This window comes from Ammodytes marinus (genome assembly GCF_949987685.1).
Source record: "Ammodytes marinus genome assembly, chromosome: 1".
In the NCBI taxonomy this organism is placed as follows: Eukaryota; Metazoa; Chordata; class Actinopteri; order Uranoscopiformes; family Ammodytidae; genus Ammodytes; species Ammodytes marinus.
Genome location: NC_137230.1, coordinates 25,436,091 through 25,460,330, shown reverse-complemented (window position 1 = coordinate 25,460,330; position 24,240 = coordinate 25,436,091). Strand labels below are relative to the sequence as shown.

Sequence of the window (24,240 nt, the reverse complement as noted above, 5' to 3'; positions counted from 1 at the left end):
AATGGCATATGCCGTTTGGCAGATTTTTTTTTTATGTCTCAAACAATTTGCATAGCATGTGCTACTCCGTTGGGTGTTAAGCTTCTGTTAAGGCTCCAAACCTCATATAATGTTTTTTTATTCAGTTCAAAAGGACAGTTCACAGAAAATATTTTATAATTTTAGAGCATAATCTATCCGTAAATGAACAAGATATCCGTAAATGAATATCCCCTAAATCTTGTAGTAATACAGTTTACCTCTTTAACCCGTCTAAAAAGGGAACAAATGAGCTGTAATCATGAGATAAAAGAAAGTGCTTATTGTTGTTATATACTATGCTATACTAAAATACTCTGTAGCGGTTTTTGCAGAATATTGTGTTTTTTGAGTTCATGTGGATTTCCTCTCCGACAGACATTCTTGTATCATACGTTTGTTGTGTAATCCTAAAAACGTTCTCCGTGCAACAATGTGTAGCCTCTTTGGCTATTGTTGTTTTTAGTCACAATCAGAAGAAAAACTAAAAACTTATTTTACAGAAACATAAATTAATATTGTGATATCTCTTGAATTAAACTCTGTCTGTGGAGGAAATGATCCTCACATTAAGAGGCACTCGTGGTAAGGTGTACTTGAGCGTGGTACTGATGCACTGATAAATCTACCACACATAAGGCTGGGCCATTAGAGTCAGCAACCATCTGCTGTTAGTGAGCAGACAGCATCTGGAAAACCACTGGAGTTACACTAAAGGACATAACTAAACATTAGCGTGCACGCTGAGACAGACGTAACAGGGAGTGAGCTCTCTGTCCATGTGTGTGGATGCATTTGCAATTGTTTCAATGTGTGTGTCTTTCCACAAAGTTATCGATCACGACGTAAAGTGAGTGGCTAATCAGGGGATGATGGTGATGTTTTATGTATCCTACATCCATAAAGGCTTGTTCTACAAGACATACACACAGAGAGACATACACACATACACGCTCACACTGTAACACCACTCAACAGAACAGGAACTTTATTGATTTACGCATAATTGGCCTAAGGCCCTTCTTGAAGAGAGAAATATGCATGGCAAGGGATCACCATGTCAATAAGTGGTGTGCTAGTGTGCGTGGTGTAACTGTACTCTAAGAGCCTGTTAAGACATGTCAGTCGCTGTAAAAACAGAAAACACACACACATGCACAATTGCTCCTGGGAGCTGGCCCATGATTTAGCTGCTTCATTACCATGTCTGCAGCTAAAATTAACCTTTCTGGTGGACTGTTAACCTTTTGTGTGGGTGTAAATGTGCGTGTTTGAGCACCCTCGCGATAAGGCAAGTGGCTTTCGTCAAACTGAATGTGTCACAGTGTTAAGTACATTTCAGTGAACTAACAAGTAGATACAATAAATGAATACATGACACACAAAGAATACACATTAGAATCCCATCGATCACCAGGAAGGAAGGTTGTCTCATATTACACACCCACACATGTAAACAGATTATTTTAAAGTTTGTAAGGCTTTTTCCCTGATATGCACTATAAGTATAGTGGATGGAAGACTGGTTGTTCATTGTCATTACAAACATAAGCCACTATCCACCTTTAAAGATTAGGTGAGTGTAGAAAGTTAGTTTACGAAAGAGTGACATTTTCTGTTACTGCAAACAGGATGAACAGAGAGGTGTTTTACAGACTGTTATAATGTATGGCTGCCTATTGTGCGTATTTTTGTCACAATACAATTTTGTATATTTTTTCATAAATCAGTATTTTATTTTCATGAACTCTTGCTCCTTGAGGTGTTCACTGCCATGCTATTTTCAACTAATTCAGGCTAAATAATGTAAGGCCTGATGTTGAAAATCACAACACAGAGGCATGTATTAATTACATTAATTCATAAGTGCATGAAAACATTTGAAATATTATTACAGATGTGAATATGTATATTTGCACAGCTTGTATTATACAAATGAAGAAGGAAAGGTCTGACATTCAGTAGAGGCCAAAAACATCATGCCAAAGCAAGCAGGTAATGTTACACAGTTGTGCGCAACAAACAATGTTCTCTTGGACGACAACTTGCATACGTTTATGCAGTATAATACTAAATTACCTAAAAAGATAATACTTTTGAAAAAAAAATTTAATTCATGATCCTGTCATTTCGCCTTAGAGAGAAATAAGAAGAAACTAGCTTAATGTTCATACTTGATACTTAGGAATTAATCTGTTTGTACAACTAGTTCTCGCTTAAGACACATGTAAGTTACTCCAACTCCCAGTTACTCCAACTTTCAACTTTTAACTGATAACACAGAAACACACTTTATGTGCTTTGATTTTCACTATTAAAGTGAAAATAGTCTAATTATCCTCACCAACACTACAGAATGGGAATTGGACTAATCTGGAAAGAGAGGCCAAACTATGTTGCCTTATAGTAAAGTACTCACCGTCCCTGTGTTAACCGATGTCCATTGTCATCTTAGGTGACAATAGTTCTACTAGGGTGAGTGAAACGGTCATAATACCCTCAGTAAAATTGCAGTCTCACAGTACGACATCACCCAGGGACACCCCTGTTCACTGAGGTCAGTCGAGTTTGATGAAAGCTCAAAACCAGCAGAGCGTTTCAGTCAGAAGCCCAGGAAACATGGCTCGCCCTCTGATGCACTGTTGCCTTATGTACAGATACTGCGAGGCTTAGTTTATAAAGGCTTCCCACAGACTGTCACAAGCTACTACTCCCCATTGTAGAGATACAATTATTGTAATCTTGATCTTGAAGGGGTCACAATATGGCATTTTCATCTACCTGCCTACGATTTAACCATCTTCCACTAATTCTCCTACACAAAAAAACACTCATGCTTACTTGGATAACGAAATTAATCATTTGTTTTATTGCACTGTGCGCGTGTGTGTGTGTTTGTGTTTGTGCTTGTGTGTGTGTGTGTGTGTGTGTGTGTGTGTGTGTGTGTGTGTGTGTGTGTGGGTGTGTGTGTGTGCTCGTGCGCGCATGTGAGTCAAAGTCAGTGTTCTTAATGTCACCATAGCTCAATTTCAATAGACTGGTAAGCTATCGATTGACAGTTATTTATGGTTTGATATGCTAAGATGAGCCGCCTAAGACAAGCTGTCCACTTCCCTTTTAAGAGCTCTATTAGAACTCTCCCTAAAGATGGTCTGTATGTGTGTCACTGAGTGCTAATTTACTCCCACCATTTAGACCATTATTGAAACACACACACACTCACAGAAACGGAATGACACTTTATGCACACACAGCTTTCCCATCTCTACACCAGTCCATCACTTGATATGTTTCTCTCTTCATTCTTATATATCTCCTCTCTCGTTGTATCAGCCAGTCTTCGGTTGATTTATTTATAATACACGTTGAAGCTGCAGCTCCAGTAGCTCTCAGTATGTTTCAAAGGGACATTTAATTTAACATCTAAGTGAAAGACGGAAATTAAATTGACCCTCTGTTGAATCAAAATGCGACATTAGGTATAAAACAATGAGATGACAAGACATGTTTCTCCTGGAAAAATACATATACCATCAAGAACACAAAATCATTTTGTCAAAGATAATGATCACAAAATTGGTATGTTTTTTTCTGTATGCTATCTGTGCTACTTTGCCAAAATGTTATGTGCTAAGCAGAAGGCATCTTCATTCACTTCTTTTCTGCTTTTCATTCCTAAGCTCCTGAAGGACTTTCTCCACCTCGATTACATCCAGTAAATGAATCCACCGTGCAGATAGACTGGGACCCCCCAGCCCAACTCAATGGACCACACCCACTATACCAGGTCTGTATGAGTATTGGCTTATATAAAGTACATGCCTTCACATGTCTGTGCTGGACAAGTGTACAGAAATGTAATCCAGCACTGTTTTAGCCATGCTACCTTACCACCATGCCTCTAGGAATTGCAATGTTGGTCGGTTCGCTAAGTGCATGTGGAACATGGTATATTCTTTATGCTTGTGTAACATAAGCATTGTCATGGACAGCTTGTTAGCATTCTGACGTTAGGAATTAGCTCAAGCACAGCCTTTTAGTGGAGCTAGCATGGCTGTAGACTCTTCAAGTGTTGTTGCTGTGTCATAATTTTAGCTGGACTTGGAAAATATACTATTTATTGTCAGTCCAAATATATTTACTTCAAGTTAAATGAAGAAAGTTTATGATTTTTATATAAGAAGCATGTGATCACAAGTAGCAATACGATTATTATATTAATTTAATACATGTATTTATATATTATAATTTTGTTTCCAGGTGGAGAGGTCAGATGTGTCTTTCTCTGACCCAAATGGTCCTGTTGTCAGAGGAACCAGATTCCCAGGAAACAGTTACTACCAGTTTCCCAGTGACACCCTTCCTGTTAACACTGACATGACAGGTAAGAACTAGATATTTGCAGATGTCTGTATGTGTTTCAGAAAAGTGACAGTGTCTATTTGCATTGCTATATTCTCTATATGTGAGTATGTCTGCACATGCGTTCCTACTTGCCTGACTTTGTTGGTGTATTCTGACGTTGTTTGGTGATCTCAGTGCAGTCCCTCAGTCTTGTAGTGACAGTCCTTTAGAATGACTTCCCCAGTCATCTTAAAGGACAATTATCTTTCTGTTTACCAGCATCATTAGAGGGTTGAGCTGCACAGCCAAACATGTTCTGCTTCATCTGAGAACATCACCCAGTCTGACGCTCATAATTAATGACTGCTGATGCTAATCAGTGGGATTTGAGCGGGTAAAGCTCTTCGATGCCACACAAGATTACTTTACTGTCCTGCACAAACCCTGTATCTCCAGTTCTGTCTTTCGGTGTGGACATAACGTTTAAATTCGCATCATAGAGAAAAGCTTCCCAATCCATGGTAAAACTTTATCATAAAATGTCAAAAATGTACACCTGTCAAGGAAATGGCTTTCTAAAACTAGTGATAAATTCCTGAATATTCTAAAAAAAAAAAGCTTTCATTTGTAATCTTTATGTGGCTGTGATCAAATGTAATCCAGTCAACAAAGCGCTTTTTATGTTTTTCACATAATCGTGTTCCATCTGAAATAACAAAATATGTTTTCCACCCATACATTGGGGATCCATCCATGCAATGGTAATTGAACATCTGATATTAGAAGCTTACACCGCAAACTGTCAGTTTCCAAATACTGAAGAAAGCCACAGGATATTACTGTGACCTTTAAGTTTAAGACGTATTTAATGCTTGTCTTCATGCACACACACCTAAATTTCATCTTTCACCTCATCTAAGTCGTTAATAAAAAAACACTGTTTTTATGAAGGTTCTTTCAAGGTCACATAGAAATTGAGAAAAAAATGAATGGAATGTATTTGGAGAGGTAAGCCACCCTGAAATATAGAAACGTTTTCTATTCATATCACAATAATAACATCAAATGATCTGTTTATTAGAAACAAATAAGTACATTTTTTAAAATTCCTTAGAGGCGGAAAAGAACCATGTTTATACACTATGTTTTTGTAAACAATTCAATATTTATTATATAATTTTAGTTGGACTTTTAACTGACATTCGATTTCACTAGTAGTCGGTTTATTTACTTGAATTTAAACAGAAACAGGAACCTAATTATCAGAAAATAATTTATAAATGACTATTAACACTGATATTTATATAAACTCTTATGTGTTCTTCTTTTGTCCCTTTCTCCACACGTGTGTTCTTATGATGTGAGCCGTCGGAACATGTAACATGTGAATGAATGTGAAAAATGAAGTGGTTGAAACGGAGCATGAATACTAAACAAAGATTTATAAAGATCCCAAATAGCTTTTTTATAATAATGATATCATTTATCTGACCTCCTCTTTGTCCTCTACACATCTACTTCCATAAAATGTTATATGGGTCTGTTTGGATGATTATCATTTCCTCTGTGTTCTTTAGGAGCTGAGTGGTAGGTCAGTGTAATGTTGTCCTAATGCAAATCAGTGAAAAACTCATGTTGGGCTATATGTTAAAAATCCCTTCAGCTGTCATACTTCGTATTATTATTTTAACTTATGGCCCCTGGTTTTAATTCATTTCTCTCTCTCTGATCACTCTGTTTTTATTTCAAATCAACAAATAGTTTTAATCTTATCCTTCAGCACAAAGGTAAATAGATCTCTCGGAATACCGCCTGCAAATAGATGAGGATGAAGTTTTACTATTGAATGGTGCCTCTCATCTCATCCACTCTCCTCCTTTATAACGGGTAATGGATCAGACAATCACTTTCATACCGGATCTATTTTGGACCATGAATGTGTCAGCGGTCCTCAAACCATCGCCCTTTTACAACCATCAATACTAATAGCATCATCTACAGACAATTATTCCCATCGAAGCGCATGGAACAGCGAACAAATCAAAGCCAAATCGGATTATGAATGTAATGCAGTGTAATGCCCCGTCGGGAGTCAATTGATCACATAGGACAGACTCGTCGATTGTTGATGTCTTCTTGAAACCTACTAACTCTGACGTTGACTACTGTAAAAAATCATTTTTTGTGTTGATTTGTTGTAGCCTATAGTTTCTGTTGATCAGTTTCATAATGCAAGAACCCATGATGTTTAATCCAGAAAAATGTAGATTGTATGCATCACTTTAAAATGTGGTTCTTTTGAGAAAACTCAACTTTTTTTATTAATTGTTTTGTCCAAGGGCAGCATTGATCCCTCCAGAAAAGCCTGATGGGCTTTTTGTAGGAAACAGATGATCCTAATTTTTCTCCATCAACATTATGCACATCTTTGAGTAGGGTCAACATGTTAAATCTCAGTTATGATTAAGATTGACCATATAAACTAACATGACATGTGCCCTTTCACCTGTAATTTTATGGCCACATAGGTTGTTTTCCATGTGCAATTATTGTGATAGAAGTGGATTTTTCCATAAATGATAAGTCTGCTCACATTTGATTAACGATGCTTTTTAATGCTGAATGAATTTAGGGCACTTGAGGTCACACTGAATCTTACTTAAGATAAATCAGGAGTATAACCATACCCAATCATCTGATATGAAACCCCCGTAAGTGCTCTTTTCCATAAATGCATGTTAGTCCATTCATCTTACATGTAATGTCAAGGTATCTAAAGCCTTATGATTTGACTTCCTAGTTCATCTTTGAATTAAGGACTTTTTTTGTTAAGTAATCTACTTAAATGGATGCTGGTTCAAAACAGATTACCGGTATATAGTCTTCTCTCCTCATTTGTAATTCTCAATTATTTGAGTCTGAAATGGTCGGATTGGAATGAGGGCGATGGCCTGCTCATATTTTCAGAACTCCGGATGTATTGCTACAAGCCACAGTAAATGAAGAGAGATGAAACATCCCAAACATAGTTAGCAAGAAAAAAATGAATGCAGGAACAAATAGACATGGATCATTTCCAGACACGTCTAACACAGTACAATGCTGCAGCAACACTGCAGCAACTGAGCAGGAAAGAGGGAAATGTTAAATGATACAAATTATTTTTCCTTAATTAATATGATTGATTGCCAGGCATTGACGTTGAGAGGAGAGGGGGAGAAATGTGTGAAGGGAAAGTTTGCACAGACATCATTAGTTTTTCCCCATTTAAAGATTAATCAGAAGAGGCTGGGCTCTTTAATTCTGTCATTTGTATATTTAATGGGCTGCTGCAGAATCTATGGGTGTAATTAGCTAGCTGCCGCGCTCTCATTAATATGCCAGGCTCTGATTAATGCCAGCACAGAGCTAACATGACTGGAGTTATTCAGGTTATGTTGTGTAGATGATTGCACACAACCTCCACTGTTTACTGAGACAGAGAGGAGAAACAATAGAGTAACACGTGGACAATACTACCTAATAAATAAGACCATTATTAAAACTGGAAATGGCTGAATATTGCTACCTGTTACATATTGTGAAATATTATATCCTCATTGTTCACTTAGGCACACAGTGAGAGAGAGAGGGAGAGAAACGGTGCATTTGGTTTGAACAATAAACATAAAGTGTCAAAATGTTTAATTTAGAAAAGAGTTCATTTAAACAATATACTTCTCACTTATGGTGTAAGTAACAACTCTAGGGTTGATGGTGTGAATATAATTGGTGTAATGTACTTGTAGGTCATAAAACATGTTCTTTACAGCACATTGATTAATTAATCAGTCATGAAGAAAAATAAAACGTTTAGATTTTGACACAACAGCACTGCAAAACAACACAGGTTATGATCATTGATAAAGGTCTCTAAAGTGATCCTTTTTATATGGCTTCATGTTCTGGCCAGAGGCTTGGCTGAAGTTATATATATCGCATGCCAAATTGACATCTAATAGCAAAATTGACATGAGACTTGGTGTGGATATTCATTGTTCCCACTATTCTCTTGAGCACATTGTACAAAATACATACAATTGAAATTCAATCAATGGATAAGGTCATCTTTACTCGTTCACAATCAAGTGTTCATCCACTGTTTAACATCAAGCGTTGACATGTGTATAATGCGTGAAAAAGGCGCTGGTGTTTTGTGTTTGACAGATGATTTGTACAGCTGTGAAGATATAAGATTTTATAAACACTGACAATAATTTTCATTGTGGTGAAGTTATTTGTCTAGTTATCGGAATAAAATCGTTGATCGCAATTATTCTGGCCACGACAATTGTCCCATGCCGAATTGTGTGTGTGTGTGTGTGTGTGTGTGTGTGTGTGTGTGTGTGTGTGTGTGTGTGTGTGTGTGTGTGTGTGTGTGTGTGTGTGTGTGTGTGTGTGTGTGTGTGTGTGTGTGTGTGTGTGTGTGTGTGTAACAGAGACACCTGTCATGATGTGTGCTCAGGTTTGTCTGTTGATGGCTCCAAAGTGGTTGTCAGTGTGAAGTAGCACAAGTCCTGTGGGGAAATCTGAAGGAAGTAATGCTGAGCACGAGTAGTGTCAATTCAATGCTGTACATTTGGACCAGACACCTTGGCAAAGCATGTGTGGACAGTTTGTCCCTGCCTATCACACAGACAACGTTACCTTACCAGAACCAAAACCAAAAATCCTGTTTACATTGAACTCTCGACTGCAACTACGATGCTTAACACCATTACTGTGTGGCAACTGTGTGCCTTGAATTGGACCTCTTTAATAATTGATCCAAAGTGCTTTCTTCGTAAACACAACTTGACATGAGGAAACTCACTTTCTGGAGTACTGAAAGAAAGCACAATGCATTGCAGCAAAGTTCAGAATATTACATATTCCTGTCAAATCCTTTTGAGTGTGTGTTAGGGTTCCATGTGCCGGGACTGGTCCATGTCCACTATAGAAATAAATCATTGTGCGGTTTTATCTTCAAACTGTTTTACAATGGATAACTGTTTACACCAGAATGTAGGATACATGGCAAGCGGGTAAAAAAAGAAAATTGAAGATGCAAAGGCAGAAAATGTATCCAGGTGGTGAAAGGGAGGATGAGGAAAGGTCAAGAGAAAGAAGATGAAGGTTAAAAGCGTAGGGAAGAAAGAAAGGAAGGTATGAGAGATCAGGAGAGTGTGACACACTGAGAAGGTTAAAAGGGGGATAATGTAATGTCAGGTATCTGTCATGACTTCACTCATTTCTGTGCTGACAAGGTCATGAATGTAAATGACAGCTGTCTGCTTGATGTACAAAAGTCCAATGTAAAGAGCATCTGTATCTTGTCTTAGCTGTATACTTAAACTATAGGTTTACTGCAATATTGCTTTCAATGCATGCACTGCCAAAATGGGACAATTTTGAGAAGACATTTCTTTTGGAAGGGGCTTTCTCGTCAACTGATTTCTTTTTTTGTTTCTATGCTTCTCGTCTCTTACTTTAGGCCTCCCCTGTAAAAAACAGTGTCTGAGAAAAATTCTTAGATTTTGGTTTGTATAATTCAAGATTGACTTCAATTGACTTGACAACTTCAGGTCACCATCTTTTGCTATATCAACACAACAACATAGCACAACCCAGGAAATGAATTTACTGTATATAGTTGTGTTTATTTTCAAAAAAGTGTGTGAAAACTGGGATCTTTAAAAGGGCTAATCTGTATTCACGAGGAGCTCACAATGTAACTGCTTGACTTCTCTCCATTCTAAGTGAATTCACACACTAATTATTTTGCTAACACCGGCTCCTGATGAACCCTGGACTGCCTCCATTCAGCTGCTTTAGATCTTCCCACACTTCTGTTCCCTTCAGAGACATACAGAGATGAAGAAACGCACACATGCTCACAGACACACACATACAACCGCATGCTCTGTGTCACTGTGTGGATCTACTTGTGGATTAAGAGCCAATCTCTGATCTATAGTAACATGACAAGACAGCGCACTGCATGAATTCTGTGTGTGTGAGTGTGTGTGTGTGTGTTAGAAATCTAAAAATCTACAGGTTTCCCACATTGCTGTAGCTTTAAGTCGCAGTATGCATTCACAAAGGCCATTTACAACAAAGATACTGTAGCTGCAACGTTATGTCAGTTGCTGCCTTACTAGTTTTCTCACATCCTAAATCAATTGTCATTCCAGTTGGTGATTCAGTATTTTATATAGGCTTTATTGTATATGGGAAAAGTATAATAGGCGTTGTTTGAGTGAATCAGGATAAATAGTTTGGGTTCTATAACTGTTGTTTTCTTGAAGTAGGCCACCAACCTTAAGATAGAACTGTTTTCAACTTCAAAATGCAGCAGAGCAAACGTGCATAAAGCTTGGAATGTTTCTCCTTAATCAATTACCAGTATTATGTTGATTAAGAAGAGCAATCAAATTGTCTGACACAACAATCAATTGGGCTTAAATATAATTGGGATACAGGATGGAGTAGGACAGTTTAATTTTGTCTTTATAGGTTGATCTCTGCTACACTAAAGTTAGATTATAGAAAGTTGATAAGCATCACCCATTTCACTTGTTCAAAAGCATATAATAATAATATACTGTAAATACATAATCTGTAATTCAAGTCTTTTTATGCTTTTTTATTTATTTATTTAAGAAAAGTCAACATTTAAATTTCAATATTTCATACAATAACTTTTATATTCTTGAAACTTCATTAGCATCATCAGTTTACTTTAAAAAGCATTTGTGCCTGTACATTCTAGATAAGTCTACAGTTTTATTTAATATTCCAGTTGAGGACCACTGGTTTAGCCTAATTTTTTTCCTGAATGATTTACACTTCCTGATCTTACTTTACACAGGTATTGAGTTGAGCTTCAAGACTGGATCCCCAGATGGTCTGCTGCTCTGTGCCTTCTCTCCAGGACAACAGGAAGAGTTCCTGGCTATTCAGATCAAAGATGGCCGGCCTTACTTTCTGTTTGACCCTCAGGTATGTCGATTAATTTAATGATTATTAATTTGCAGGGGAATACATGTATTCTTCATTTTAAATTAGATGGAATTGAACTTTTTTAATTTTTTTAAGCCACATTCTCTTTTCCCAGTTTGTTTCTCTTACTTTATTATTCAATTCAGCTCAACTAAAGTGAGCAGAGTAAAGTTACAAGGAGAAATAAGTTGCTTTACTTTTTTTCTTCTAAGGCACCTCTGTTTCTCTTTCTTTCTCTTTATCTCTCTCTTTCGCCCATTTTCTCTCACACTTGCTCTCATCTAATAAATGCGATCTGTAGCCCCTCATTGGCTCTGTCAGGGAGACAGTGAGAGGGGGGGAAACTTTGAAAGTGTGTCAACGTTTGAATTGGACTGCAATTAACTCATTCCCTGCAGTCACTACGCGTGAATACCAATGCAAGCTAATTAAGCTTTGTACCCTTGCGCACACATACACAGCCCTGCTTGCCTTATCCATCCATACAGACACATGTAGAGGGGTTAAAGAGTCAACGACTTCGATGATGAAAGTGATGATGGGAAATGATTGCACACATCCACGAGGCCACCAACTAATTACACACTCAAACAAACACACACATACACACTAGACTTTCCTTCCTCATCACTATCCAATACTTGTTATCAAAAAGAATCGTGTGCAGAGGGGTGTATGTCACTGAATAGGTCGTTCTTGACTTGCAGTGTTGTGGCTCGTGTGTGTGGTTGAATGTATACTGCTGAATGTGCGATGGAGTGTGTGTGTGTGTGTGCGTGTGCGTGTGTGTGTGTGTTCTCCAACTGGGTTGATTCCTTTGTTTAGGCTAGTTTGAGGTAATTAACAGTGGGAGTGGTGTCACGGCTTATTAGTGTTCCCCTAGATACATATAGCTGGGCCCATTACTTCCCACTATTAGCCTGTTGAGCTAGCCTAATGGGATTACTAGTGCAGGGGGGGTAATTTAGCATGACATAGGAAAGTGATATGCTCATAAATATGAGCACGTGAGCTGCCTAGTACTTGTGCACGCACACACACACGCACGCACGCACGCACGCACACACACACACACACACACACACACACACTCAAAAGTATACTGAAGCAAAGAAGCCCTCAAAAACATTTCCTTTCACATGTATTAAAGATGGACAAAGTCATTGGAGTAAACTTACTGTCACAAACTGTTTAATTCACATGCTGACACAAACACACACACACACACACACACACAGACACACACACACACACACAGGCATACAGTTTACACTCTATTGATGCAGGTGAGTAGTATTTTATGGATCACTGGCTGTCACAGTGTTGGATGATACAGTGTGTATTACGGGCTGTAATGCTTTGATACACATCTAGCACTTATCCTGGACTCTAATATACTCTAGCTCCCTGTTAGATGCATTTGCAGGCACAGAAACAAGTGGCAAACACAAGGTATATGTTATAGTGCCAGCAGCACCATGCAACTTTATTCTCATTAAGCTCGATAAAACTGGTTGCTTGTAGTAAATCGAGAAACCTCTAGCTTTTGAGGAAGACAATATTGTATAACTGATGCTCATCATAAAAAATATCAAAACATATTTATTTATTTACATTACCCTATATCACAAATAGCTATTTGACCTCAGTGGGCTTTACAATATATTAGATATATAAACAATTTAGGATATATAAATGAATGAATAACTGACTGAACTTGTTAAATTAAATGTTCCTTATTTCAGTCTGTGTTGACTTGTATTTGTATTGTCTTTTATATGGAACTTTGAGTCCGGAATAAAGTATTCATTCATTCATTCAGTGAATGTTTTACATTTTAAGAGGAAATGCACCTCCATCTGTGTGTGTGAGCGTGTGTCTGTGTGTGTGTGTGTGTGTGAGCGTGTGTTTGTGTGTACTGAGAGCGAGATAGATAATGAGTATGTGAGAAGGGCAGTCTTTGCTCAGGCAGTTTCAGCCCACCGATCTTTTTAAATGCCTTGCTGAAAGGCTTCTCAGTAGTAGTTTCCTGGAGAGTTTACTTGCTTCCCCTGCCAGTATCTCTCAGGCAAGAGAGTCAAACGGATGTGTTTGTGCGTATGTGTAAAAGAGAGGGAAAGCTGTAGAGAGAGTCCTCCCATGTTGTCTTGTTAAGTAGAGCTGTCTAGAAATGGTAGTAAAGATGTCAGAGGCTGATATACTCTGGCATTCATACATTTATTGATCTCATCATTAAATCTTCATCACTGTGTGTGTGTGTGTGTCTGTGTGTGTGTGTGTGTGTGTGTGTGTGTGTGTGTGTGTGTCTGTGTCTGGATATGTTGTTTGTGTGAGTGTGTACGTACCTGTTACTCCATTTTTTTTTACTACATTACTCTTTGCCTACTTGCTAAAAGCTGATCACAACAATGATGTCATACTTAATAAGTTGCAAAAAGCCCTGTAACAACACTTTGATGATCATATGTAGGGGAGAACGGGGTAATTTGTCACATGGGTTGGATGTCACATTCGTTATATCTCGGAACCAGAGCGCGCTAGCTCTGAAATGTTGATATAAAAAAGGTCCAGAATTGGGATCAGAGGTCACATACATAGAATTCCTTGGAGGAAGACAGCTGCATTTCAGGTGAGAGGATGTTTTGTGTTTTTCATGTCAAATTCAAAATATTTTGCTTCTCAGTATTTTTCTTCTAGGCTTTTACACAATGGGTTTATAACAAAACACTTGTTACCCTCAGAAAGTGTGAAGGGTAAACTATAGTTTAGATTGTGGTTAGCAAGCTAATTAGTTGTCAGATGGTTGTTGGCCTTGATGCTAGCAAGAAATTCAAGTTGGGGTTGGTCGTCAAATTTTTTGGGGGGTTGGTTGTCACATGTTATCTCAAGGCTGCAGCCAGAAAAGGAACCCAATAACGAAAGAAATTGTCAAGCTGTATCCTCACTGACACCCCAGAAAAGGAAAGAATAGAGCAGGAAAAGGCAGCTAGCAAGCAAAAGAAAAAAGGGCAGCAAAATCAAAACAACCCAGTGCATCCCAAACTAGACCAGCTGCCAAGGCTACAGAACGTTATGTAGGCCTATTTGTCAACTTGACAATGCAATTAAACATTCAAATTTGGTTCTGCCTCCTTGCCTTCTTTTTAAGATTTTTCCCATTAAGATAACATTGTGACAAACAACCCCATAGTGTGTGACAACCGACCCCTTGATGGGGTTGGTTGTCACAATGTGTCAGAGTGTCTTTGATGGTAAATTACTTCTTCATTACAATAAGTTGGAAAAAAAGAGAGACACACATTTCTAGCCAACACCTTAAGCTTCAATTTAATGTAGGAATGGCTATTGACAGATGTTTTGGTGATGAGCAATTCTCACTAGAGTAAAAAGTGTGCCTACTTACCCCGTTCTCCCCTACATGTTCCTGTGCTTTTGAGGGTGGCGTGTGTATGGTCTGTGTCATCGATCCTTAATGTCTAACCTAGATTGCAGTACACGGGGGATAAAAAAAAGCAATAATTTTAAAATGTTACAAAGCAAGCATGTTTGATTGCGCTGTGATTGGAAATGTGCTCTATTTTGAGACAGAGGTCATAGATTTACTTAAACGATTACCGTAAGACACATACACTCAACAAAAATATAAACGCAACACTTTTGTTTTTGCTCCCATTTTTCATGAGAAGGACTTAAAGATCTAAAATTCATTCCAGATACACAATTGTACCATTTCTCTCAAACATTGTTCACAAATCTGTCTAAATGTGTGATAGTGAGCACTTCTGCTTTGCTGAGATAATCCATCCCACCTCACAGGTGTGCCACATCAAGATGCTGATCTGACATCATGATTAGTGCACAGGTGTGCCTTAGACTGTCCACAATAAAAGGCCACCCTGAAATGTGCAGTTTTGTCTCACAGCAACATGCCACAGATGCCACAAGCATTGAGGGAGCGTGCAATTGGCATGCTGACAGCAGGAATGTCAACCAGATCTGTTGCTCGTGCATTGAATGTTCATTTCTCCACCATAAGCCGTCTCCAGCAACTTCGCACAGCCATTGAAGAGGAGTGGACCAACATTCCACAGGCCACAATTGACAATCTGATAAACTCTATGCAAAGAAGATGTGTTGCACTCCATGAGGCAAATGGTGGTCACACCAGATACTGACTGGTTCTGAGTCCCCAGACCCCCAATAAAGCAACAAAATGCACATTTCAGAGTGGTCTTTTATTGTGGACAGTCTAAGGCACACCTGTGCACTAATCATGATGTCAGATCAGCATCTTGATGTGGCACACCTGTGAGGTGGGATGGATTATTTTAGCAAAGCAGAAGTGCTCACCATCACACATTTAGACAGATTTGTGAACAATGTTTGAGAGAAATGGTACAATTGTGTATCTGGAATGAATTTTAGATCTTTAAGTCCATCTCATGAAAAATGGGAGCAAAAACAAAAGTGTTGCGTTTATATTTTTGTTGAGTGTAGTTGCGAGACCTATGGTCAGTGTTAAGAAAGAACTATAAGTCAACAGGATGTATTCACAACAATGTTAATGTGTTAAAAATCCTTGCCTGTATTATGTGTCTATGTGTGTAGGGCTCAGCGGTGGCTGTGAGTGTACAGGGTGATGGAGGGCGCCGCTACAATGATGGACAATGGCACAGCATCATAGCAACAAGGCGAGGGGCCGTGGGAACAATCGTTGTAGACAATCAATACAGAGGTAACTCTTCTCATATTCATACTGCCCACCATGTGTGTATCCGCTCCCTGTGTGGGTGTGTGTAAATGCTAGTGTATATATAAGCTTCTCTGTATATGTGAGGATGTACACAAGTGTTTGGATGTGAATAGTGTAAAACTGACAAGTATTCAAGTATACGTGTATGTATGTAAATCCCCCGGCTCCGTATGGAGGTATTAGCCAGGTTAATCCCAGCCACTCTGTGCCTGATGAGAAAATTACTGCTTCACTCTCACAGAAAGGCACTCATGTTTCTCAGTTGTTCTCAAATATGTTTTTCAGTTTCTTTCTTCCTGGGTATATCAGAACAGAAAACAGAATAATCAGCATAATCCACCTCTCACTTAGTCTCAGTCCTCTTGTCTCTTTCCTTCACTTCTGTGTGTGTTTGTCCTGTTTACACCCTTTATTTTATGTTGTCCTTCCCTTTATTCTTCTACTTAGGAAGTGCATCAGCTTCCAGTGGCAGCACCATTATTGGTGAGAACACAGGGCTGTTCATTGGAGGGCTGCCTGAAGACTTTACTTTGCTAAGAGAGGATTCGGGTCAGTCCAACGTCACACACACTTTTTAAACTGTTCTGTTACTGTTCATTATATTAAACATTTAATTACATTTGATACATTTTGGCCATCTTAACTTGACTTTCTATTTCCTTTCTTTTTACACACTTTACTGAATCCACGGATTAAATGTTATATTGCCAAAATTCTGTCCACTCTGCATTACATAGCTATTTTCTATCCACTTTAAATATAATTTTTGAAGGGACATAAACCTTTTACTCAAACCTCCCGGTGGAGGTCCAGCCTCACTACAACCAGACCTAGTTACCTACCTTCATAACATGAATCTTCATTCACATCATCATAATCAGACACTTGGTAACTTCTGGTCATCCTTATCATAAACTCTGGATGGCAATTGCTACTGACAACTTGAACTAAAACTTTTGAACATGAAACCAATATTTTCAGGCAGTTTGTGTAGACATGGGGGGCGGGATAACTCTCTGATTGACAGTTATTCTTGTCCGTCTCACCAGGTGAAGCCCTGCTAGTTCGACAGGGTTTCTCTGGCTGCCTCAGGGACTTGAGTGTTAAAATGACTGACAGCCCCTCAGAAGAATGGAAATCTCTGGACTGGGCCAAAGCCACAAAGAAGGTGGCAGTGTATGAAAGCTGGGAGGGATGTCCCGTTCAAACTGTGCATGGAGCCCATTTTTTGGGTCATGGTAGGATTATTCATGATTGATCATTGCAATGGTTAAGATTTGTTTGTTAATTGACTTCTTTTTTTTCACAATCAAGCGGTGTTCAGATACAACTTCCAATGACTGTTTACTGCCACTAATACACTGACACCCCAGTATATTTTAATAAGACTTTTGCTGCTGATGTTAGTTATAATGAGGATGTTGTTGTTTCAAGTTGATAAATATGAGGATTATAAGTGAATTGGTCTCTGTGTGAAACATCGGGTTTATGAGTGTACATTTCCTCCTACTTGCTTTGTAAAAGCGCAGATTCACTCAATATTTTATTTGTCTGTTACTTTTGAATATATTATTCAATACATTTTAACCACAAATATGCGTGAAAATAAGCGTGACACTGATGTTATATTTATTTTGTGTTATTTCCTACTTACTTTAGGTTACTTGGAGATGGTCAGAGATGTATTCAGTGGAGGACAGGACTTTGACATTTCTATGGATTTCAGAACAGACCAGCTCAATGCACTTTTGCTATTTACATACAACACTCTAACTGAGGACTACATGCTTGTAAGGAGCACAGACACATTCACGATGATTGTTTAAAATACTGAAAATATTCAAATAAGATGAAAATAAATGACAAAGCCTTTGTTGATTGGTGTGTGTTTTTGTCTAGGTGGAGCTGGAAGCTGGTCTCCTGTCCTTCATTGTTGTCTCTGAAGGTCACATGACCGAGCTCAGCATGTGGGTGGGGCTCAGCTACTGCGATGGGGACTGGAAACGCCTTTCAATGGCCAAACGCAGCGCACTCATCTCTGCCGCAGTCGGTGACTGGGCGGAGGAGACCAGGGGAGTGGGAGGAGCAGTGACACTGAGAGTTGATTCGCCGTTCTACTTGGGGGGTGTGCCCACAGAGCTCAAACATCCTGCCCTCGCCAGCCGAAGTCACAAACACGGTGAGATATGAGTACACACAGAAATAGTATTGGTACGTTCACACACTCAAAATGAATTTTTTTTTTCAGCCAAGAGGATGCGTTTCATTTGGTTGCTGAACTTTGTTGTCCTTATATAAAATGTTCTGCACAAAGTCAAACACGGCATTCACTTGTCTGTGGGCTCTTGTTTTTAATTTCCTGTTTGCTTCAACCGCAACTTGACCAAGTCTGGCCAGGACAGCATTAAATTAACCAAGCAGCAGTCATAATGATTATACCTGTGATGTTTCACGTATACAGTAGTATTAAACTAAAGTCTACAGTTTACTTTTTTTTTTAGTTTTATAATTTTTTACATATGGACAAAAAAAATTAAAAACAGAATAAGTACACATACAATACATACACAACACCCAACCCCTTCTCCCCTCCCCCCTTCCCCCTCTTTCCTCCCCCTCCCCCCTCCCTCACATAAACAGACAAGGAATACAGAGAAATAAATAACTAAGACAAAATGATTAAGAAAATAAGCTATGAATACACAAGAAACAAAACAAAGCTAAAACAAAAACAAAACTGGGGCAAACTTCACACCTTTTGATTCCCAGTGCCGCAGCACTGGGCCCCATATAGCGGGGAATTTATGGGGGTGGCCTGACAGCTCATATCGTAGCCTTTCCACATGTAGAATGCCCACCATTTCCCTCAGCCAGGTGTCAAATACAGTTTACTTTTTTATTCTAAGTGTTCTATTGGTTTAATTATCTGAGTTTGCGTCCAAGCATAAAACATGTAGATATGATAATGGAGAATGAAGCTCACAAGTCATGATACATTTTTAAACTATTCAAATGTCAAATGGAGATGTGCATTTTCAGAAAGATGTACTGTTCTCACAGTTCTCCCTCCTTTCTTCTCTGTTTTTCTTCACCTCTTGTTTCTCTCTTTCTCCTCTCTTCCTCTCTACTTCCTTCTCCTTCTTTACTTCCCAGGCCTAGGAGGTTGCATTAGGGATCTTACCATACGAAGTGATATGATAAAACCTTCTGTCAGCCATAGTGTGGACCTCTCTGCTGCGTCCCATCGTTCTGTTAGAGTCTTCTTAGACGGCTGTCCCTCCAGTGAGAGCCGCTATAACTGCAGAGGCAATGATTCTGTGTTGGTGTATAGTGGGAGGAAGACACAAGCCACGGATTATAGCCTACAGCCTTTCACCGGTAACCATGCACAGTACACATGTACATAACTACACTAACACGGAGACAACACTCATCAGGAAATCACAAAAAAACATCTCTACCTATCAGCCAGTTCTTCAGATTGAGAAGGGTGTGCTAGTTCATTTTTCATCTGAAGTGAAACTGGACCTGGTGACACGCTTTCATATAATTTGTATTATCGAAATAGTTCGTATTCCTTCACACCTGTTGATGAGATGTGCAGTACAATTTTGTGATAAAAACTTCAGATAAAACTATGACGCAATCTTTTTTGACTGATAAAAAGATGACTTAAAGCTGGGGTGGGTAACTTTGTCACTGTAATATTTGGCAAAAATGTCATATTAGCCATTCAGCTATATGTACTGTATGTGAAGTGGTCTGAGAATATCCACTCATCACTTTGCTCTCCCCTGCCTCTGTGTGCCGCCCCCAAAAATTGCCACCGATCGTGTACACTTTGACCAATCAGAGCAAGTCTCCGATTCTCCGTTCACGACTCTAGCAGTCTGACAGTTTGACACTATGGCAGCCAACAAACAGCAATGTCTACAATCAACGGCCCCTAAATGTCCTATTTCTCGTTTAACAACAACTGCTTACACTGCTAAGACAGCAAGGATACGAGGAAAGACCGGAAAGACACAAGTTGAAAATAAATGAACGCGCATAACTGTTGTTCGGAGGGAGGAGCTACAGCAGGTAGAGCGTATCAGGGAGGGACCAGAGAGAATACAAGTGGAGCGGTTGAGGTATTTGGATTCCCAACTGCTTTTTTCTCCCAAATCATATACCCCAGCTGCAAGATGAGATAACCATCCAATAAATAAATCCTTTGTATATTTAGTCTGGGCAGCTAATCCAAAAGGAACCAAAGCCCACACTATGACTCTCTAACTGTCCAATTAACAATACTCATGAACAGGTGTGAACATTTTCTCTTCATGTAAAAATCTCCTCTCTCCCATGTGCATCCCCTCCCCATCCTTCTATTCAAACACACACACACACACACACACACACACACACACACACACACACACACACACACACACACACACACACACACACACACACACTTTTCAGAGTACCTGTATAGGTTTGTGGCCTTGGCTGAAGGAGGTTGGGCAGCAGGACCTTGGCAGAGAGGACGCAGCCAAAGCAAAGGTAAACCGTTTTATACTGGTAATGCACACTCACACTTACACAAGTCCTCATACACACTCACACACGCGTGTGCACACACACACACACACACACACACACACACAAACACACACACATACAATTTTGGTACACAAGTATTATCGTTTGGTTCTAATCTCTATCTGATACACTCTAATATTAAAGAGACTCTTAAGTATTCCAAAGCCTCTGTTACTAGCGTTATGTGGATGTGAGAGTGTGTGTTCCACTACAATCATGTTTGTTTATTGTGCTGTTATCTGTTTTAGCATTTCCTTCACACAGTGTATGATTTGGCCCTTAATGAAACTGAAAAATATTTTACTTTACAACTAGGAGTTAATATTGCCTCTGGTAGACTTTGTTCTGTATTGTTTCTCTGTGTTCTTAAGAGATTTTAGTTGTAAACCACTGCTGCGTTGCACAGTATGTGAGACTTATCCCAAAGCCAGTGACATTACATGTGCCTGGCTGCATGAGAGATTGATAAGGCTTCTATAAAGGGCATCCCAGTAAAAGGCTGTTAACCCAGAATGGCCTGCACGCTCCCTTGTGTATTATAAAGCTGCTCGTTAGTAGTGAACGATACACTGGTAGGTCTCAGTATGCCATACTATGACCAGAGAGACGAATGAAGGAGAGGGAGGGAGAGGGAGAAAGTGCTAAATACATAAAAAACAAAGGGGGAAAAGAAGAGGATGGAGGACAATGGCTGAGAGGAAAGGAGGAGGGAGGTGAGGTGAGCAAGAAAGGAAGCAGTGTAAGAAAATTAGGAAATGTAGATGCAAGGTGAATGGGTAATAAAAGGAGGAAGGAAAGGAAAGATAAAAAGTGAAAGACGTAAGAATAGCGAAAGTGGAAAAGGACAGGGAGAAAGTTGTGTCATAAAGGAAGTTAATTAATGAAGGAAGAAAAACATAAAGGTTGCAGGTGGTAGAGCACAACCGAAAAACACAGCAAGCTGGAAGGAGTCAGATTAAGATGAAAGAGCGATTATAAATCTGTAGACAAGTCTTAACAATTTGTAAGTTGTTTATAAATTATCTTAAGGACGCTACAAATAACTGGTCTGTGAGGCTGTTTTTGTAAGTTCCCCTTTTTGACCATTTTAAGAGTTTGCACTGACAGCTAGTGTACTTAGGTAGCCCAAGAGTAAGTAGATAAGTGAAGGATGGGACAGATGGATGTATGGATGTAAACATAAAATGAAGGTGGTTGTGTGGCAGCGAGATAGACAAGGAGGGGGTAAAGGGGCTGCACCGTTTCTGAACTACGGAGGGTGTCAAAGAGAGAAAATAAGGTCCTATAGAGAAGGAGGGAGGCTGATTGCTGTGAAATATAGCCCAGAATGAATTGCTGGCTACATTAAATCAGTGCTGAAAAAGTTACTGCTCTCATAAATACTATTTATGCTAATAGTGAGGTATGATTTACTGGGCCTATTAAAACACAGAGAGATGGGGGGTGCTTTTTCTTTAACCTCATGTGCTGTTTTTTTTCATGTTTTTATTTTTTATTTTTTTTACATTTGTTCTTCCAGATCTAATTTCTTAAATGTTATGCTGCTTATTTATCTTTCTCAGTTTTGATCCACTGTATTCTTCCCTTAACAGTCACCTCTCATCTTGACTAGTGTGGCCTCTCTCTCTCTCTCTCTTTCTCTCTCTCTCTCTCTCCCTCTCTCTCTCTAGTACCTAGATCTGTACCACCTCCCACCACAGTGCAAAGCCTGAATGGGTACAGTGCTAGGGTGAGCTGGGTGCCACCCACTGGTGACATCAGAGGGCTGATTGACAGATATGTGTTGAAGGCCTACAATAGAGACCAGCCAGAGGTAGCGCCTATCAAAACGACGTACCTGGCTAATGGGAATTACACAGGTAAAACACTCTCAAACTTTTGATGTGCCTCTAATGACATCGCTGACAGACACCACTAGTAGCATAATGTCAAACATGGATAATTTATGATAAATCTAACCTAACATTGAAGCCAGTTTCCTGCCACCTTCCAGTGAGACCTGAAGGGGTTTTAAGGAAAACCCATTCACACTGCCTCTTTCACTCTGTTTTGTCTCATACAAACTAACATACTGTACACACACACTGTCCCAGGCAACCCTGTTAATGTCTCATTGGCAAGTCCCCAGCTTAAGGAAACTGTCTCCATTTGGAACAAGACACTCAGGACTACCCCAATGATGTCATACCCTGGCATCGCTTCTTTCCTCTCTCTCTCTTTCTCTCTCTCTCTCTCTCTCTCTCTCTCTGTTGTTCACTTTTCCATCTTCCCTCACTTCATCTTTTACGATGATGATGATGTCTGCGTTCACGGCTGCTATTCGTCCCTCCTCTCATCCACTCCACCATGTCTCCAGGCAAATATGAAGATTAGCTCTCTGTCTCCGTCTCTCCTGGTGTCTCTCTCCCTGCTCGCCTTTCCCTCCCTCGCTCTTTGCCAGACATTAAGTCCAGCGTGATAAGGCGTCTTGTTAATTTATGATGGCCTTGACACCTGACTGCAGAATTACACCAATGGCTAAAAAACACAGAAAGCAAATGAGAGTGTAATGGCAGCGGAGTGGGGCCCTGGCCCCTAATTGAATTAAAAGATATCGTAACAGAGAGAGAGAGAGAGAAAGAGAGAAAAAAGGCAAGTACAGGGTGACTGGACACAGAGGGTGAGGAGAGTTGGAGGGGGTGGAAGAGAGGGGACGTGAAGAAGGGCAGAGACAGCGAGGACAAAAAACATCAGAGAGGGACGACTAAAGATTGACAATTAGTATAGAGTCTCGTTGTTTGCCAAATGCAGCAAGTTTGCTCAGCAACAGTGGCAAACAAGTCAAGCATTTCAATTACACTGTTGAATATTGTCGATACAGACCTTAGTAACAACAGGCTCTAACATACTCAAAGGAGACAGTAAAAGGCATTTAGACAGTTTAGGCAGGGTTGGCACAAATTAATGTTAATTGATAGGTTTATAGGTTCATTGATATTAAACAGCAATCACATGCCCATATGTATGATAAAGACATGTATTTTGCAGTTCAGCTGAAGTTAATATGAGGCTTCAGCAGTCTGAGTTAGCAAAACCAAGTGGTTATCTTACCAGGTGAGTCTTTTGTGGAATACGATTCCCCCTGTCTGTGTTCTTTCCCTCAGTCTGTCTGTCATTGTCACGCCTTCCCCCTCTGCAGGTGTGCTGTTGGGTCTCACTCCATCCACACAATACATTATCACTGTAAGTGCCTGTGGTCCTGTTGGCTGTACTGAGAGTCTTCATAATGAAAATGGTGACGATAATGATTTGAGATCGACCCTCACAACCCCAGAGGAAGGTAGGGCCGCAAAGCATAAACACACACACACACACACACACACACACACACACACACACACACTTCAAAGACTTTTGTCTTTCTCTATTTTTTAGCATCATTTATTTATGACCGATTCTGCATCTCGACACACGGACACACTTCTAAACACTCAGACACTCTTATCCTGGCTCCTCAGTCATGGAGATGTTTAGCTCTT

General features: G+C 39.5%; 1 protein-coding gene across 1 annotated transcript in view; it reads left to right on the top strand.

Moving 5' to 3' along the window:
- The window catches only part of ush2a (Usher syndrome 2A (autosomal recessive, mild)), a gene marked incomplete at both ends in the record, with an annotated part of 196,702 nt that overhangs the window by 62,854 nt on the left and 109,608 nt on the right, over positions 1-24,240 (top strand). Inside the window, 12 exons of the mRNA XM_080028654.1 lie at positions 3,699-3,805; positions 4,279-4,402; positions 11,252-11,382; positions 15,991-16,117; positions 16,583-16,684; positions 17,185-17,373; positions 17,795-17,925; positions 18,035-18,314; positions 19,289-19,513; positions 20,603-20,683; positions 22,393-22,581; positions 23,901-24,041. Coding sequence (XP_079884780.1) covers positions 3,699-3,805; positions 4,279-4,402; positions 11,252-11,382; positions 15,991-16,117; positions 16,583-16,684; positions 17,185-17,373; positions 17,795-17,925; positions 18,035-18,314; positions 19,289-19,513; positions 20,603-20,683; positions 22,393-22,581; positions 23,901-24,041 — 1,827 coding nt within the window. The remainder of the gene's footprint in view (positions 1-3,698; positions 3,806-4,278; positions 4,403-11,251; positions 11,383-15,990; positions 16,118-16,582; positions 16,685-17,184; positions 17,374-17,794; positions 17,926-18,034; positions 18,315-19,288; positions 19,514-20,602; positions 20,684-22,392; positions 22,582-23,900; positions 24,042-24,240) is intronic.